We start from the raw sequence: 17194 nt of genomic DNA on the forward strand, positions 1-17194 counted from the left end.
TAAAACAAGGCCTTGTAAGAAGAAATAAAAAATATATATTATTTATTTCTTCACATATAATATTTAACATTTTGTTATGAGTGCAAGATGTTTACATTTATAAAATATGGATGAAACTTAACAATAATATACCTAGGTATACAAATACATTGGATCGAATGTTCAACTATATTTTCTCTATGTTTCAATTATTCAAAATATTTATCCATAAATGTTGCCATCCGTATGTCTCTTTTGCTCAAACCATTTACATCATGAGATGATAATACTACCTGAAATGTACATAAATTTATAGTTTCCAAATATATACCAATATTTTATTTAGATTAATTTACCTTCTATGAATATAACATATTTGAGCTGTATGTAAAAAATAAGGAAGTAAATAGATTTTCATTTGCTACATTATACATTTTTTTTATCAATATATCACAACTAAAATGAAATATGCAAATAGTGTTTTTAATTGTTATGATATTGCCTCTTTTTGAGTTTTATAAATGTGCTATTCTTCTATTTTAAATTGCAAATCTATCATAAATGAAGCAAAATTATAACATTATGTATTAAAAAACAGCTCCTACCTGCAGTTTGTTGTAGACATTAAACCATTCAGGGTGGTGATCCATTTTTTCTGCTAGCAGAGCAACTCGTGTCATGAAACCAAAAGCCTCATTAAAATCTTTGAATTTAAATTCTTTTTCAATAGCATCTCTGTCACTTTGTACCTTCCAGCCTGTTTTTAAAAGTGGTTGAAGAAGACCTTCACGCTCATCTTGATTTAATTTGTCAGCCTAGAAAAAGTTAATTTGCATTGATTAAAAAAATAAAGTATTAAGTAGTATTATAAATTACAGAAGTAACAATAACTCATACTTTACAAATAACTTCAACTATTTACTAAATATAAAACCAGTTACAATTACTAAGATAAGTAGGCAGCCTTGATTATTAATCAAACGCTATACAAAGGTAAATTAGCAAAATAGTAAAATTACCATTTTCCTTTTACTGGACGAGGACGCAGACACGCTAGCAAACCTGACGACTCGACTGGCGCAACTAGTTGTGGCATTGATCGAAGACCGCGCGGTTTGGGCGACTCTATCGGGGTGAAAGTGTATCGCTATCAAACGTCCGACATTGTACACAATCCGACTTCGCAACATCTTTCAACTAAAAAAGTAATTACCTACATTGGTTTCGTAAAATATGCAAGTATTTTTTAAAAAACTAACATATTTTTCATTAACATAGGTTTATAAATATTCAATTCAATAAGTTAATAATCAGTAGTCAATATAGTTCTATTTTCTTCATTTCCGTGTTTTGAGTTCTGAACCTAGATATATAATATATCACTCATTTTTTTTTCCAACTTCCTACTTTTTCATTTAGAAGTAAAAGTTGAAAATTCAAATGTCAGTGATGAATTAAATTTTAATACTTACCATACCATAGAGCTTTACGTCTTACTTTACAGAGTATTGTGTTCTGTGAATATTTCTGCCTTAAAGCTCATATAAGTATGGTATATCTATTACCTATTATTTGATTTTCATTTGGTGACATAAGTAAGTTCTGTTTCACAAATTATCCTCTAGCTCCTGGACTCGCTATTTATAATGATTATGATGCGATGAAAGTTTCATCAAAGATTATACAATCTCTGTCATCGCACATCAACGACCACCTTATTTATATTTTTTTTCGTTGTTCATCGTTGATTGTTGAATATTGTTATTGTTAATCTTTAATCCTGAGTCTTCAGTCCACGACCTCAAGTCATCAAATTGATTTGCAATGTCTTAGTACTATTTTCTTAGATTGCTAAACTATTTGTTTGTTATTAAATATGTACTCTGTGCCCTGTCCAGTGTCCACCACCAACAATAGAGTTATGACAGAAATAAACAATACTATACCTGATTTTTAAAATGGATTCTTTGAAAGACCTATTGCCTACTCGTTTATTTGAAGTATTAGAAAAATCAGGTATTTGTACTACGAAACAAATAATTATTCTTTCTCTTTGGGATATTAAAAAACTTACTAATTTACTTAACGACGATATTAAACTAGTCAAAAATATTGTGTCTAACAATTGTAGTCCTGTTGCTATAAGTGGAGATTTATTAGAAGATAAGAATGCTTTTGTGAAATCTGGTTGTGCAAGTGTTGATAAAATATTAAATGGTGGCTTTCGAGTAGGGACATTAACAGAAATATATGGTGAAAGTGGCGCAGGGAAAACACAAATAGCACTGCAAACTGCTGTCTATTGTGGCTCCAGTGGATGTGTCTTTATATGTACAGAAGATTTATTTCCTGTAAAAAGATTTAATCAAATAAGCCAATACGTCTGGCATGATATAAAAAATATAGAATGTAAGAAGAATATTTTTATTGAACATCTTACTGAGGCTCATGAATTATTATCATGTATCAGGGTGCGTTTACCCAAGTTATTGAAGTTAAATAATATTTCTGCTGTCATTCTAGACTCGGTAGCTGCTCCTTTTAGGAGTGAAAATACAAATTATGTGCAAAGAGCAGAAGAACTTAAAGAATTGGCAATTTTACTACTGAACATAGCTCAAGAATATAATTTAGCTGTTATTTGTATAAATCAAGTGACTGCTTGTTTCACTGGTTCCAATGATGTACTTCCTACATTAGGTCTGGTTTGGTCTAATTTAATTTGTTGTAGGTTAAAATTAACAAAAAAAACGTCAGAATATAGGGAATTAACTATTGCTTTTGCTCCACATTTATCCAATGAACAGGGTGCACAATTTATAATAACGAAAAATGGCATAGAAGATAAAGAAAATATTTTAATAAATAAGTAAAACAACTGTAAATCTTTCAATTAAAATACTAAATTAAATTTTCATTAAATTTAGTAGGAAGAGATAGTTAAAAAAATGAAAGGGAAACGATAGAGCAGAACAGTGAAATGTTCAGTTACAATAAAGTTAAAACAAATGTCTTAAAAACAGAAAATATATGGTTTAATTTTTTTATTAACAACTTGGCCACTACACCAGACAGATAGTCATAGAATTTGTCTAATATTTTACCACAACGCCATCTATCTAATCCTAGCAAACAATAAAATACCTATTTTGTATAATTAACTATAATAAGAACCATCATCTCAAGTTGATAATTATTAGAATTTAGAAAGAAAATATTGAGGAGTCTGGTGAAAATGGGTCTAAACTACCAAACATACATATTTTTAGATTAAAAAAAAAATTACTACTGCTTTAAAAATAAATATGACAAGTAATAACAGCCAATCTCCATATATTTAATAATTAATATAAATTATAGTGAAACAAGGATTTTGTTTTTGTAGCAATCTAATGACATTGGCGAGAGGACGGTCTCTCACTTCGGGCTTCGCATGCTTAACTGCTTAGTGTGGTTAAGTACCAACCAAACCCCAAAATTGAAGGTGCCAACTCGGCTTCGTTTGCGAGAAATCACCAGTTAAAGTTTGGAACGCCGCTTATGTACCGGAAATTACAATTTTGGGGGCAATTTTATTAACTGGTAACTCTTATATTTCAATGCTTATTATCTGGTTTGCTTTGATAGGTATATTAAAAAATCTCATAGTATATAATGAAAAAGCAGATTGTCGCATGTATATATATACGGTTAAAGACATTTATTTTTCAAAAGATTTACATTCAAAACACTTACAGAGAAAATTACAGAACAATAAGAATAATTTTTTTTTTAAATCGAATATGCGTGCACAGAAAAACAATGAATGTTACAATAACCTAATAATATAATAATAATATCGGTACAGTGCAAGCAAGTACGAGTAGTTTGTGACGTGAAGTAGGGTAGTCTAGTAAAAAGAAAACATAAAAAATGAATAAATATAATGCGTATACAAAGTAATTACAAGTAAGGGAGGTGACATATTAGACTTATCTGATGTTTTTAAATTTTGGTGTGCGATTATTCATTATATAGACAGACAATCATATAATATATATATATATATATATCAAAATTTTCAACAATACTTTGTCTCTCACTCTCAGTTGGTCCACTCAACACCCAAACTTAGTGGTTAAGTAGTCTGTGGCCTCGCCTCACCAATGGACTAGACAAAACGCCAAAAAGAATAATGTAGCTAATCGATATAATGTCAATTGTCAAGTCATATAAATAATAAGTTCCAAGTGGATATATGTCAAAAAAAATATAAAATAATTCTGCAATTGGAATGAATTTAGATAAAGTTTTTTGGAGAACAAACATTGTAAAATCGTTAAGGGTAAGTATAACCTCCATCATTATAATTGAATTTTTATTAACTTTTAAACATTTATTTTCCAAATGTATAATCAACTTTAAAGTCCTACAGTAAAATAAACATCCCACGTCAAAAAAGAATAAGAAGTAGAATAGATATGGATTTAAAAAGCCGTGAAGATCCCGTGGTGCTCAAATTAGACACCCCAGAATTCCAAAATATTTTTAACCAAGAAGTGATTGAGTTGAAAAAACTTTTCGACAAATACAATTACGAAATCAGAATCGCTGGTGGAGCCGTAAGGTAACAATTATTATATCAATGAAATAATCCACAAAAATATACGATTTGCCATAGATATATAGATAGATAATTGGCTAGAATCAAGACAGTAAAGTGAAAATAACCAATCGATTGATTGTTTAAAATTGGATGCCAGTTTGTAAATTAAAGTTTTTATATAAAAAAAGCTTGTTACATATAAAAAACACATATTCTGTTTGCATCTATGTTTTAAATTATTACTTAAGAACTAATATTAGATGTAAACTTTAATTTTTAATTTATGCTCATAGAGACTTACTTCTTGGACAGCAAGCAAAAGACTTAGACTTTGCCACAACAGCAACTCCTCAGGAAATGAAAGAAATGTTTACTGCAGAAAATGTGCGAATGATTAACATGGCCGGAGAAAAACATGGAACTGTCACACCTCGAATAAATGATAAAGAAAATTTTGAAGTCACTACTTTAAGAATAGATATGGTCACAGATGGAAGGCATGCAGAAGTGGAATTCACAAAAGATTGGAAGCTAGATGCTAATAGAAGAGACCTTACTATAAATTCAATGTTTCTTGGTAAATTTATATAATCTAATTCTAGTCTCATTAGTAATATATGGAAATAAACATTACAATATTCAAAAAAAAAATGGAATATTAATAGGTTACCTAACTTTTGCCATATAGTTTATGTATGTTTTAGTTAAACTAAGAGTTTCCACGATATTATAAAATCAATTTAATATAATCTCTTCAAACAGGTTTTGATGGATTAGTCTATGATTATTTTTATGGCTATGAAGACTTACAGAAAAGAAGAATTGCCTTTGTTGGAGATGCAGATGTGAGAATTAAAGAAGATTATTTAAGAATAATGCGTTATTTTCGCTTTTATGGTAGAATAGCTGAGAGTGCAAATAATCATGACCAACATACCATAGATGTTATCAAACAAAATGCAGATGGTCTAACAAATGTGTCAGGAGAAAGGATATGGATGGAGTTAAAAAAGACATTGCAAGGAAACTTTTCTGGAGATTTATTGAAAAAAATGTTAGAAGTCAATATTGGACCTTACATAGGTATTTATAGTTATATTATAATTTAACTTTGTTAGTTGTAAAGTGAAACTTCATGTGTGATTGTAGTGAAATCAAAATTTAATTTTAAGTGTCAATTTGTTGTGCAATGCATTAAAATTCCAACTCTAAATAGCATTAACCAGTCACATGTATGGAGTGGCCCTTGTACATATTTAAATATTAGGAACATTTATTTCCATCTATAGGTTTACCCAACCCAAATATAAAAGAGCTGGACAAGTTGTTAAAACGGAGCAAGCATTTAGACTTGCAGCCTATGAGTTACTTAGCTGCACTACTTAACAATATTGATGATGCAACATTGTTACATGCGAGATTAAAATTCTCTAATTATGATCGAGACATGACCTACTTTATAATTGAAAATAGAGATAGTGATGATGAGAGTGCTCCTAGACCATTATTGTAAGTTTTTTTTTCTATATTATATTGTAATATATTTTTTACATTATTGCATGCTCAAACAATTTTTTGCCAGTTTTTTTTTAACATTAACACATTTTTGTTTTATAGACCCTATGAGAAAATAGTTTTGAATACCAAAATAAAGCAACAAGATGCTTATGACTATGTTGTTGAATTGCTTAAATATAGAGGTGATGAAAAACTTTTAGAAGATTTTAAAAAATGGATCATACCACGATTTCCAGTGAATGGTAAAATTCTAAAGGAGAATGGATATATGCCTGGCAAAATGTATAGTCATATTATTTACAAATTAAAGGATATGTGGATAGAAAGTGAATACCAGCTTGGTATTGATGATTTAGTAAAATTAATACCGAGTATTGTAGATAAAAATAAAATTAAATAAATGCATAATATACTAAAATTGTTTTATTTAAATTAAGCTTAGCAAAATATATATGTAATATTTGTAATATATCTGATTATATTTACAGAAAATTTATAAGCAAGATGTCTTTGGTGCTGTATATGGTTCATAACTATCACAACCATCATCATCATCTTTATGTTCATAAAAACACCTTTTGCAGAACAGATATTTACAGCCTCGGCAACGCATCTTAGCATCCTCATTACATATTTCACAAAACGGTAGCTCATCTAGTGCAGAATCACAACCTTCATTATCTGTTACACTAGTTTCTTCTTTCGCCTAAAATTAATTAAGAATTAATTATTTGAGTCCCAGCTATAATATGAAAGCTTTTCATTGTTCCATTTTTTGGCAGTTTTAAATAGTTACAAAAAATGGTGTAAGATTTGGATATTTATTGTAATTATATTGCAAATTAAAAAATCATTTGCAATATAATTTTAATACTATATATATTATGTATATAATATCATAATATTTGAATAACCTGAAATATTACCTTTTGAATAATTTTTTTTATCATTTCTTCCTCATCATCTGATTTATTGTTGTTCTCTGTGACATCTGTCTTCATTTGACTAGAAGTGGAAGACCCCTTAATTTTTTGCAATCTATTTTCAATGTCACTAACTATGTTATCAAATTCTTTTTTATATTTAGTATCAATGTTGGATTGTGCCATATATTGCTTCATGAGGTCATCTGCTTGTTCCTGTTCTGTTCTTAACTCAGGACCTGGCAAAACTGGCTGAAATACAATCAAATGGAGTCAATTTGCAAATAAGCATTAATTATAATATTATATATACATTCTTTTTACATTATCTACTACATTCACAATAAATTTATACATTAGACTCCTAAATATACTGATACATAGTTATTAATTTTTATTTTGTATTAAGGTAAAAAAGATAAAACCTACACTACACTAATGTAACTCAATTGCATAATAATTATATCATGTAAATAGTATTTTAGTGAGTTTTCAGTGTGACAAATCTGTCCAAATCCAAAAAAGGATATGATCACATTTATTTATTTTGGTTTGCTATAATATTTCTTAACCTTCCCCAAAAATCTAAGCCTCTTTGTCATTAAGCTGTGTGTTACCTTTTAAGCTGCTTTAATAGACAGTCAGGAGTCATTATATTGTCTTTTATATGTATTAATTGGCATAGACAAAAATATAAGTATACCTTACTCTGAACTGTGCTAGTTGGAACTCCTTTTAAATTTGCCAATCTTAATTCTAATTCAGCATTTGATGTAGAAGGAATATCATCTTTAAGTTTTTGTAAACGGGCAATAATATCCTCATTTTTTATTTTCCCTAAATTCTCTTGCTTGTCATCTTTCAATTTCTTTAATTTTTCATAAATTAATTGATCAGTAGTGTTTTCAGACCCTTCTTTATTTACTGTAGAATCACTAGTGATTGCAATCCTTCTAAATGTGAAAATAGAATAAAATGTCAATGAAAATCATTTTAAAAAGACCAAGCTAAAAGGTACCATATTATTTTTCTTACTTATAATATGCATCCGGTGGTTCAACTGATTTAGGTTCATTTTTATTAGCTTGCTGTTTACATTTAGTGCAAACCTACAAAAATACAATATAGTTAATACATAATCCACAACACAAAATACATATTGTATAAGATATTTGTCAATATGCTTAAAAAAAGTCTTACCTTTACTTCAGCATTAAGTTTTTGTAAAAAGACTTTATGGTTCAAGCATTTTGAACAGTAGCTAAAGCCACAACTAGGGCAACCTTTCTGAAATTTGGAGAAAAAACCTATAAAATGCAGTTATTTATTGCAAGACTATGAGTGGCGATTAATTTAGAAATTAAATTACTTCTTGACGAAGCAGCGAAAATGACTTCGAGCAGGAATTACAGGACATGATAAGAACTAGACAACAATGCTTAAATTGTCATTGAGATTTTCTACTTATCATTTTTTCACTTTCACGAAAAGTTTATGCTATTTTGAACGTAAAATAATGTGAACCGAGTAAAATTTCACTAAAAATTTGATTTGAAACACCTGTCGCACCACCTATCGACACAGTTCGCAAGATTAAAATGTTATTGATATGGTACTATTGGTTGTCAACATAAAATTATCAAATAAATATGTTGTCATCCAAAACCTTTTTTTTAAGAAGTTTTTTTTTTCTTGATAAAAATTGATACTTATACATTGATTAAAAAATATTATTAATATTATGTTAAATTAAGCTGCCGTTTTATATCATAGTATGGCTTTGTGTTAGCTCGTCTGATTAGGTACTAACTACCACCCACTCATCAGATATTCTACAACAAAATGCAGTACTTAGTAATATCGTGTTCCGGTTTAAGGTTAAGGTAATAATTAGTATTTTTGCCTTCCGCCTTAAAAGTATGTAGTCCAGTGTTACTATGGACACGAGGGACATAAAATCTTAGTTCCCACGATTGGTGGTGCATTGGTGATGTAAGGGATGGTTAATATTTTTTACAATGCCAATGTTAATGGTGACTACTGACCATCAGGTGATCCATTTGCCAGTCCACTAAAATTTAGAGATAACTATACTCGATTTACTTAATTTTAAAAATTGGTCGATAAATTTATTGACATCACTATATCCAGGGCCACCAGCTGAAAAGAAAAAATATGCATTTTGACTTTAAGTCAGTGCTGCTAACGCGAGAGTTTTCCCCCTAAATCTGGGGATAAGTCAGATGAAAAGGAGTATTTTCAGGTAGAGGGGATGTTTCTCGAAGGCTGGCAACACTGCTTTAAGCTCGAATTTATCAATTTAATTTAGTCAATTTAACTCACACTGCTGACCAAACTAGTTTTTTTTGTTTAGGTGATTGTCGGTTGATAGATGGGTTCGGAATTAATTAGTGGAAAGTTGAAAATTGTTGTATTTTAAAATGTTGTTTTTTCTCTGTTAGGTTCATATATTAAATTTTGTTTATTTTATCGTAAATTAATAAAAAATATTAGTTATTAACAATATACAAGAAAAATTTGTTGACAGTATTATTTTAGACTCAAGAAAATTTAATCGAAAACTAAGTATATTTTTGATAGGTTTTTGATAGGATTATTACTGTTGTTTTACTTATTAATAACAGTGAAAATTCCTTTACATCAAATAACAGTTTAATGTTCATTTATCTAAATAACACAATACATAATAAATTAACTAACTTAGCTATGAGGCAAACTATGCCTGCAAAATGTAATATTAGAATCAAAAAAAAATTTGATATGACATGAAATTAGTATTGGTATCAGAAAAATAAAACTAATTAAATGTGATCACGCTTTATTTATTAATGAGCTTTAAAATACATATTTATATATCGGAGGTTTATAGATACATATCGAAAATCATTTGCCACCCATTAAGCTGTTCATGCCACTTGATCCTTGTTGCAATTGCCGCATCATGTTGTGTAAACCAGACATACCACCCATTTGTTGAAGGATTCGAGGATCCATCATTTTAGCCATCTGTTGATTAAGTTTAGCCATTTGATTTTGATTAACATTTTTAGCCATATCACCACCTTTAAAAAGACCCTTAATGCCTCCCATTTTCTTTACAACAGCTGCAAATTTAGTATATTGGGCAATGAGATCTTTAACATCTCTCTCTGTGACTCCAGCACCCTGGGCTACCCTGGTTACACGCGTTGGTTGTTTCGAAAATAATTTGGCACCATCACGATGGTCAAGTTCACCTTCATTCATAGAATCCATAATTGTCATAAGTCTTTTCAACTTTGCCATAGACTCTTGTTCACTACCTTTAGTCATTAAGTCTTGAGAGAATCCTGGGATCATGCCCTGTAATTTATAAAAAGTTCTATAATTTTAGAAACGAAACAGTTTTTAAGCTCTATCTATTTTCTTTAACATTACACATTTTTATAATATTTTTCATGAGATTAAATGTAACTATATTATACAGTTTAATATTATATAGTCCATTTAGTTCTTAATAAGCTTGAGAGATGCTAGTCCAATGTTTTACCTGCATACTTCATTAAATATTGACTTATTTTATTCCTGCCCTACCTTTCATCTCTACACTCAGGAGTCATAATGCTTAAGCATTTGCAATGCAATATGAATAGTAAACTTATATTTAAGAAATAATTAATAAAATGTTTCTGACCATTATCTGTGAAAATGGTCCCATTTTCATGATATTTTGAAATTGCTCATACATAGCCCGCAATGTGAATTGTCCATGCTTAAGCTTCTCTAAGAGTTCATCATTGTCATCCAACTTAAGCTCATTTACTTTGTCCAACAAACCCTCAATATCTCCCATACCCAGTAATTTATTGATAAAAGGTTTGGTCTTGAAGGGCTCAAGATCATCAATATGTTCTCCAGTACCAATAAAGATAATAGGACTTTGAGTTGCTGCAACACTAAAATTTTTTTTTATTAAAACAATGTTTCAACTAATTTTAATGAAAACAAATACTTGTATATATTTAACTAGTCTATAGTATAATGCTGAAATGGATACACACAAAAGCATGATATTCAACTTAATTTTGTAATGGTAAAATTGAACCTACGCAGATAATGCACCACCACCCTTCGCATGTCCATCCAATTTGGTAATGATTACAGAACCAATGTCTACTTTTTCCTTGAAAGCTCTAGCCTGTGCTTCACAAGCTTGTCCAATTGTAGCATCCATCACAAATATAATGTTATCTGGTTTCTGTAAATACATATTTGTTGCTATCATAAATAAATTGTTTTTATAGAAAACAAGCTTATAGTTTCAAGATGACCATTGGCTACATTATAAATGAAGCTAATTAGATCAAATTATTATACATTTTTCCGAAATCAAGTAAAAATTGGGAGTAAAATCATTTGTCCAAACTTTGTTATTTACTGTATAATACATTTATGAAAAAGTTATAGTCAAATTAATCAGTACACTTTGTGTTTCCTATTTTAATATCTTAAACAATGAAGCAATTTAGTTCATCATGTAAGAACACAGTGGTAAGATGATATTCAGAACTATAAGATACTTAAAGGAAACAAGTAGTAAATCTTACAATAGCATTGGCAACTGCCAACATCTCCTCAAACAATGACTCTTCCTGCTTGTGACGTCCACTTGTATCTACAATTATCATTTCAAAGCCTTCTTTCTTAAACATTTCTACACCTGTAGAGGCAATGACGACGGGATCTACTTCTGTATAACTGAAAAATATTTGTATTATAATAAAATTTATAATTAAATCTTAATTCTACCTAAAACTACTGCATTTAAAAGAAAAATTCTTAGAATGATAGTTCTTTTAAATTTTAGTTTTCATTACTACTAACTATTGTTGTCCTCTAGATTGTTCCACAGCTCTGATGTGATACTGGTAGTAGAGTTTGTGCAAGCTCGTCTTGGTAGGTACCACATACTCATCAGATATTCTACCGCAAAACAGCAGTATGTGGTATTGTAGTGTTTCAGTTTGAAGGGTGAATGAGTCAGTGTAATTACAGGCACAAGCACAACATAACATCTTAGTCCCCAAGGTTGGTGGCGCATTGGTGATGTAAGCGATGGTTAACATTTCTTACAATGCCAATGTCTATGGGCATTAGTGACCACTTATATATGCTCTTCCGCCTTCCTATTCTATAAAAAAAAAAGATAAATCTTTCAGACACATTATTTAAATAAAAATGTTTTATATGTACCTTCCATAAAACGGTATTCTGGCCTTGGTACAGTTCTGTTTGACTTGATCATAAGCTCCAGCTCTAAATGTGTCAGCACATACAAGGCATGATTTCCAATTCTTACGCAGATAATGATAGGCGAGTTTGGTACACGTTGTAGTTTTACCTGACCCCTGGAGACCTACAAACATGATTATATTTGGTTTCCCTTTGATGGGCTGATATGGCTTCACTCCTGGGTCTACTAGCTGAAAAATATTTGGAAAACAATATTTATTTTGTTGATTCCTATAATCCTGTGTTCTTTTTATTAAAAAAAAATGATTGGGAAGGCAGAAAAGCAAATGAGCCTCTTAAGTGTTCAACTTTGCCCATAGACACTATCACTGAAATAATAAATGACTCCTTTTCAATGCACAATTGATTGTGTTAGCCTGGAACTGCCTCAATCAATCTTCTAACTGAAACTCTTAACCTAAAATCTTCCTGGTTGTGTTGAATTGCTTTTTAATGAGACTATGAGAATAAGAGCATAGAGACTACTAGTGTTTGTGCATTTTGAAAACAAAATTGGTCACAATGATCCTCACAATTACCAGCAGTTTCAGTATTTAAAATTAATAAAGTGTTGCTTAATGAACAATACTGTAGTATTGGTATACCAACCAAGAACTTTTAACAGCCAATTTTTATAATAACAGGACTTAAAAAAGAATAATATAATGACAAATATTTTTATTTATTCATTAAGTTTTATAATATTTATAGAATTTATTATTGTTATTTCTTCTTAATCAATTTCTTATTTTGTATTAATGTTTTTAATTAGCCAGTGTGCTATGTGTGCGCTATTATTACTTAGGTTAAAGAATTTAATTTGTATGCTCTTATTTGGCAGTCTGTTGCAGTTATCATTTTGTATCTAATAACCTCAATCTTCAATAAGCAAATTGAATTGAATTATTACCTTCACAAGTTCTTTAAAAACGGCTGATTGTATCATCCGTCGTTTATTAAGCCCTCCAGCCATTTCATCAAAATCAATAACTGCACGAACATTTTCTCTGAGGTTTTTTACTAAACGAATATTAACATCAGCTTCCAATAGAGCAGCACATATTTGTTTCAACATAGAATTTAAAACCTGAAATAAATTTTAAACAAATTATATTAAATGTGGATGATATGTCAGCTAATTTGAAATAAAAGTTTACCTCTTCATTGATAATAGTAGCACGACTTAACGACTGCAAAGCAGTCGTTATTTTTCGACCTAGATCTGCTAAAACCATTTTGAATATGTATACACACGCACTTTAAGCAATTGTTCTGTCAGCTGTTCTTTTCAGCACAAAATTATAACATATCCCGGAAAACAAATTCATAAGAGTTTTGTGACATTTTAAATGAATTTAATATTTGATGAATTAAACAAAAATCTAAATTGACTTGACAAATATCATTTACATCACACGATAATATCCATATTCCTTAATTTTTTAAGTCCACGACGGATAATTCCTACTATTTCACCATAAATCATCGACAATACGACACGCACACGTCAAACGTCAACATCAAAACGATTAGTTTCCGTTCGACATACATGTTTAGGAATTTGTAATGACCATAGAGTATTCTTTAAATTATGTTATTAACCCATAATTTCAAAATTGTATTTCTAGGTAATATTTAGTAAAATACTCGATCGACATAACTTATCCATTACTTAAATAAAGCTATATTGTTGATAGATAAAAATCGTAAATTAAAAAAAAGTTCGATTATTTTCTTCCAATCAACAACACTAATACAGACTATACAAAATGAAAATAACAAATTTCGCATTGTAATCCGCTATTTCATGTTCGTGAAGAAGATTACTAATTTTATATAAAATCCATTTGTTATATTTAGGTAACAAGTGTAGTAATGGTATGTATATATTCTACAAAGTCTTTGTGTATCAAAATACAGATTTAGTTATAGTTTAATTAAATTATTAATAATACTAGGGTCAAAATCAATCTGGTGGTGGAAGTGGTGGAGACAAGAAAGATGACAAAGACAAGAAGAAGAAATACGAGCCTCCGATTCCTACCAGGGTTGGTAAGAAGAAGCGCAAGGCTAAGGGGCCTGATGCCGCTCTGAAATTGCCTCAAGTGACGCCACATACGCGCTGTAGGTTGAAATTGTTGAAACTAGAAAGGATCAAAGATTACTTGCTTATGGAAGAAGAATTTATTCGTAACCAGGAGAGACTCAAACCACAAGAAGAAAAAATCGAAGAAGAACGATCAAAGGTACAGTTAAATGAACAAAATATGAAAAATTTAATAACCTATTTATATTGTAATTACCTATATATATTTTTTAAATTTAGCTAATTATATAAAAATCTAAAGCTTTTCTATTGTTGTTGGACCATTTGTCTTGTGCATATGTAATAATAAAGAAACTTGTTTAGGTCGATGATCTGAGGGGAACACCAATGTCAGTGGGCACTCTTGAAGAGATAATTGATGATAACCATGCTATAGTGTCTACATCGGTTGGCAGCGAACACTATGTCAGTATTTTATCATTTGTTGACAAGGATCAACTGGAACCAGGCTGTTCTGTATTATTGAATCATAAGGTAATTTTATATAAATGTCTAAAATTTATAGAAATCAAAGAACATATTTCAATACTAAAAAAACGTGGTAATAAAATATTGCCCTTTGGCTTTTTACATTACTATATATACTATTTGAAGAAAAAAATGTTTGGATAAAGTAAAAATTGATTTGATTGAGGATTTTTGCTAAATAATTTCAAGACAGGTATATCATTTTGAACTTGTAATGTGTGTTTTTTGTAAACTGTTAACTGAAAAGTTTTTAAAACATTACTTTTTTTAATAAAACAATTAAATGTAGTCATTATTCTGGCAGTCTTTGATTGTCATATTATTTTTTTGACTTGTTAAACTACCACCGCAATTAATATATATATTTTTTTAATATTAAACATAGGTACATGCAGTTGTTGGAGTATTAGGTGATGATACTGACCCAATGGTTTCAGTCATGAAGTTGGAGAAAGCTCCGCAAGAAACCTATGCCGATATAGGCGGTCTGGATACTCAAATACAGGAAATTAAGGTATAACATGTTTTATATTATTTAAAAAAATATAATAGTTTGGTTAGATTTTATTGCTAAATGATTATAAATACAATATTAAAATTATATTAAATTTTGTTTTTTAATAACAAATTTATAAATTCTACAGGAATCAGTGGAACTACCTCTTACTCACCCAGAGTACTATGAAGAGATGGGTATCAAACCTCCTAAAGGTGTTATCCTGTATGGGCCTCCAGGCACTGGCAAGACCTTGCTGGCCAAGGCTGTTGCAAATCAGACTTCAGCCACATTCCTTCGAGTTGTTGGTTCTGAACTGATCCAGAAGTATTTGGTATGACTTTTCTTAATCCTATTTTCTTTGTAATGGTAATCATTATAATTAAATGAACAGAAATATTCTATTCATAGTAGCATTTCTCATATAAATGTATTTTTATATAGGGCGATGGACCAAAACTTGTGCGTGAGTTGTTCCGGGTAGCAGAAGAACATGCACCATCAATTGTTTTCATAGATGAAATTGATGCTGTGGGTACTAAACGGTAAAAGATATAAAAAAAAACAGTTAAATTACTCCCTGTTACTTAAAAACTTATTTTTTCACAAAAAATATTGACTATTAAAAAACTATCTTGTCTTTATAGTTATGATTCCAATTCTGGTGGTGAAAGAGAAATTCAAAGAACTATGTTGGAGTTGCTTAACCAACTGGATGGCTTTGATTCCCGAGGAGATGTAAAAGTAAGTGAATGAAACAACTAAGTATGCTAAAAAACACATAAAATATAATTTATTTTTGGGTATTTAATAAAAAATAGTCAACATTTACATTTTTTTTTGTCAAGGTAATCATGGCTACAAACAGAATTGAAACACTCGATCCTGCTCTCATTCGGCCCGGCCGTATTGACAGAAAAATTGAGTTTCCTTTACCAGATGAGAAAACAAAGAGAAGAATTTTCACAATTCATACATCAAGAATGACTCTAGCAGATGATGTTAATTTATCTGAACTTATTATGTCAAAGGATGATCTTTCTGGTGCTGACATAAAGGTACCTTTAAAAACCTAAAAACTATTATTTTTCAAAATAGGTTACTATTTTGTCTTTAAATGAATTTAATTATTTTTGTTTATGAATTAAAAATATCCAAAACAGTAATGACAAATACTACTTTTATGATGTTTAAAATACAAACTTAATGTACATTTCATTTTTTTTAGGCTATTTGCACAGAGGCTGGACTCATGGCCCTGCGTGAGCGAAGAATGAAAGTCACTAATGAAGATTTTAAGAAGTCTAAAGAGAGTGTTCTCTACAGAAAGAAGGAAGGAACTCCTGAAGGACTATATCTATAAATATAATGCAATTTTTTCATTAATATCTTTTTAAGACTTTATATACACTTAATTAAAAATATTAAACAAACTAGTGATGAAACATTCTAGATAACATAATTTGAATGTATGTATTGCTTGAAATAAATTAAATTGAAATGAAATACAGTCTTATTAACACTCTTTGTCCATATGCTTCATGACTCTGTTCCGAATCTTAACGAAACGTAGTATTAGATGTGACAATAACGAGCGACAGCTGACTATATATACCATCTAAATATATATATATATATAAAAATAACATTAATATTATTGTTTGTTTGTTTGACCTATCAAAGGTATTTGTTGGTGCTTCTGACCAAAAGTCTATCATATAATTAAACTAAAAAAATATACAGATTTTTTTAATTTGAAAAATAATATATAGTGTTTTTTACGATTATTAAATGTCTGAGTTTTATTAAATGAGCTTGGCAGTGTT

General features: G+C 29.7%; 6 protein-coding genes across 9 annotated transcripts; 3 read left to right on the plus strand and 3 right to left on the minus strand.

Annotated features, from left to right (window-relative positions):
• Positions 1 to 21: 21 nt before the first annotated feature.
• LOC126775920 (pterin-4-alpha-carbinolamine dehydratase) lies at positions 22 to 1599 on the minus strand. The gene is made up of 4 exons (XM_050498088.1): positions 1452 to 1599; positions 999 to 1176; positions 585 to 794; positions 22 to 272 (listed from the first exon to the last, which is right to left on the minus strand). Exons 2-4 carry the CDS (start codon positions 1167 to 1169, stop codon positions 189 to 191), a joined length of 465 nt encoding a protein of 154 aa, XP_050354045.1. The 5' UTR covers positions 1170 to 1176; positions 1452 to 1599; the 3' UTR covers positions 22 to 188.
• A 5-nt stretch (positions 1600 to 1604) lies between these two features.
• LOC126775919 (DNA repair protein XRCC3) lies at positions 1605 to 2858 on the plus strand. The gene has a single exon (XM_050498087.1). The coding sequence runs from the start codon at positions 1938 to 1940 to the stop codon at positions 2850 to 2852; it is 915 nt and encodes a 304-aa protein (XP_050354044.1). The 5' UTR covers positions 1605 to 1937; the 3' UTR covers positions 2853 to 2858.
• Positions 2859 to 3385: 527 nt separating this feature from the next.
• On the plus strand, positions 3386 to 6500 carry LOC126775915 (CCA tRNA nucleotidyltransferase 1, mitochondrial). Of its 4 annotated transcripts, none has more exons than XM_050498081.1 (7): positions 3386 to 3561; positions 4068 to 4303; positions 4386 to 4585; positions 4858 to 5141; positions 5327 to 5647; positions 5854 to 6073; positions 6182 to 6500. In XM_050498081.1, the coding sequence occupies exons 2-7, from the start codon at positions 4253 to 4255 to the stop codon at positions 6480 to 6482; spliced, it is 1377 nt and encodes a 458-aa protein (XP_050354038.1). In that variant the 5' UTR covers positions 3386 to 3561; positions 4068 to 4252; the 3' UTR covers positions 6483 to 6500. The 4 variants fall into 4 exon arrangements, with proteins under 4 accessions (XP_050354038.1, XP_050354039.1, XP_050354036.1 ...); XM_050498082.1 differs by lacking the exon at positions 3386 to 3561 and adding an exon at positions 3792 to 3927; XM_050498079.1 differs by lacking the exon at positions 3386 to 3561 and having other exon boundaries at positions 3792 to 4303.
• Positions 6214 to 8599, minus strand: LOC126775918 (abscission/NoCut checkpoint regulator). Its single transcript, XM_050498086.1, has 6 exons — positions 8375 to 8599; positions 8206 to 8292; positions 8041 to 8114; positions 7709 to 7958; positions 7009 to 7257; positions 6214 to 6788 (listed from the first exon to the last, which is right to left on the minus strand). Exons 1-6 carry the CDS (start codon positions 8420 to 8422, stop codon positions 6576 to 6578), a joined length of 921 nt encoding a protein of 306 aa, XP_050354043.1. The 5' UTR covers positions 8423 to 8599; the 3' UTR covers positions 6214 to 6575.
• Positions 8600 to 9827: 1228 nt separating this feature from the next.
• On the minus strand, positions 9828 to 13801 carry LOC126775914 (signal recognition particle 54 kDa protein). Its single transcript, XM_050498078.1, has 7 exons — positions 13455 to 13801; positions 13208 to 13384; positions 12259 to 12488; positions 11613 to 11763; positions 11115 to 11263; positions 10700 to 10961; positions 9828 to 10368 (listed from the first exon to the last, which is right to left on the minus strand). Exons 1-7 carry the CDS (start codon positions 13530 to 13532, stop codon positions 9910 to 9912), a joined length of 1506 nt encoding a protein of 501 aa, XP_050354035.1. The 5' UTR covers positions 13533 to 13801; the 3' UTR covers positions 9828 to 9909.
• Positions 13802 to 14065: 264 nt separating this feature from the next.
• On the plus strand, positions 14066 to 16874 carry LOC126775916 (26S proteasome regulatory subunit 4). The gene is made up of 9 exons (XM_050498084.1): positions 14066 to 14175; positions 14256 to 14543; positions 14708 to 14878; positions 15258 to 15386; positions 15517 to 15702; positions 15813 to 15913; positions 16016 to 16112; positions 16217 to 16426; positions 16597 to 16874. Exons 1-9 carry the CDS (start codon positions 14173 to 14175, stop codon positions 16729 to 16731), a joined length of 1320 nt encoding a protein of 439 aa, XP_050354041.1. The 5' UTR covers positions 14066 to 14172; the 3' UTR covers positions 16732 to 16874.
• Positions 16875 to 17194: the final 320 nt, after the last annotated feature.

The sequence above is a fragment of the Nymphalis io genome, chromosome 19 (assembly GCF_905147045.1).
Source record: "Nymphalis io chromosome 19, ilAglIoxx1.1, whole genome shotgun sequence".
Taxonomy (NCBI): domain Eukaryota; kingdom Metazoa; phylum Arthropoda; class Insecta; order Lepidoptera; family Nymphalidae; genus Nymphalis; species Nymphalis io.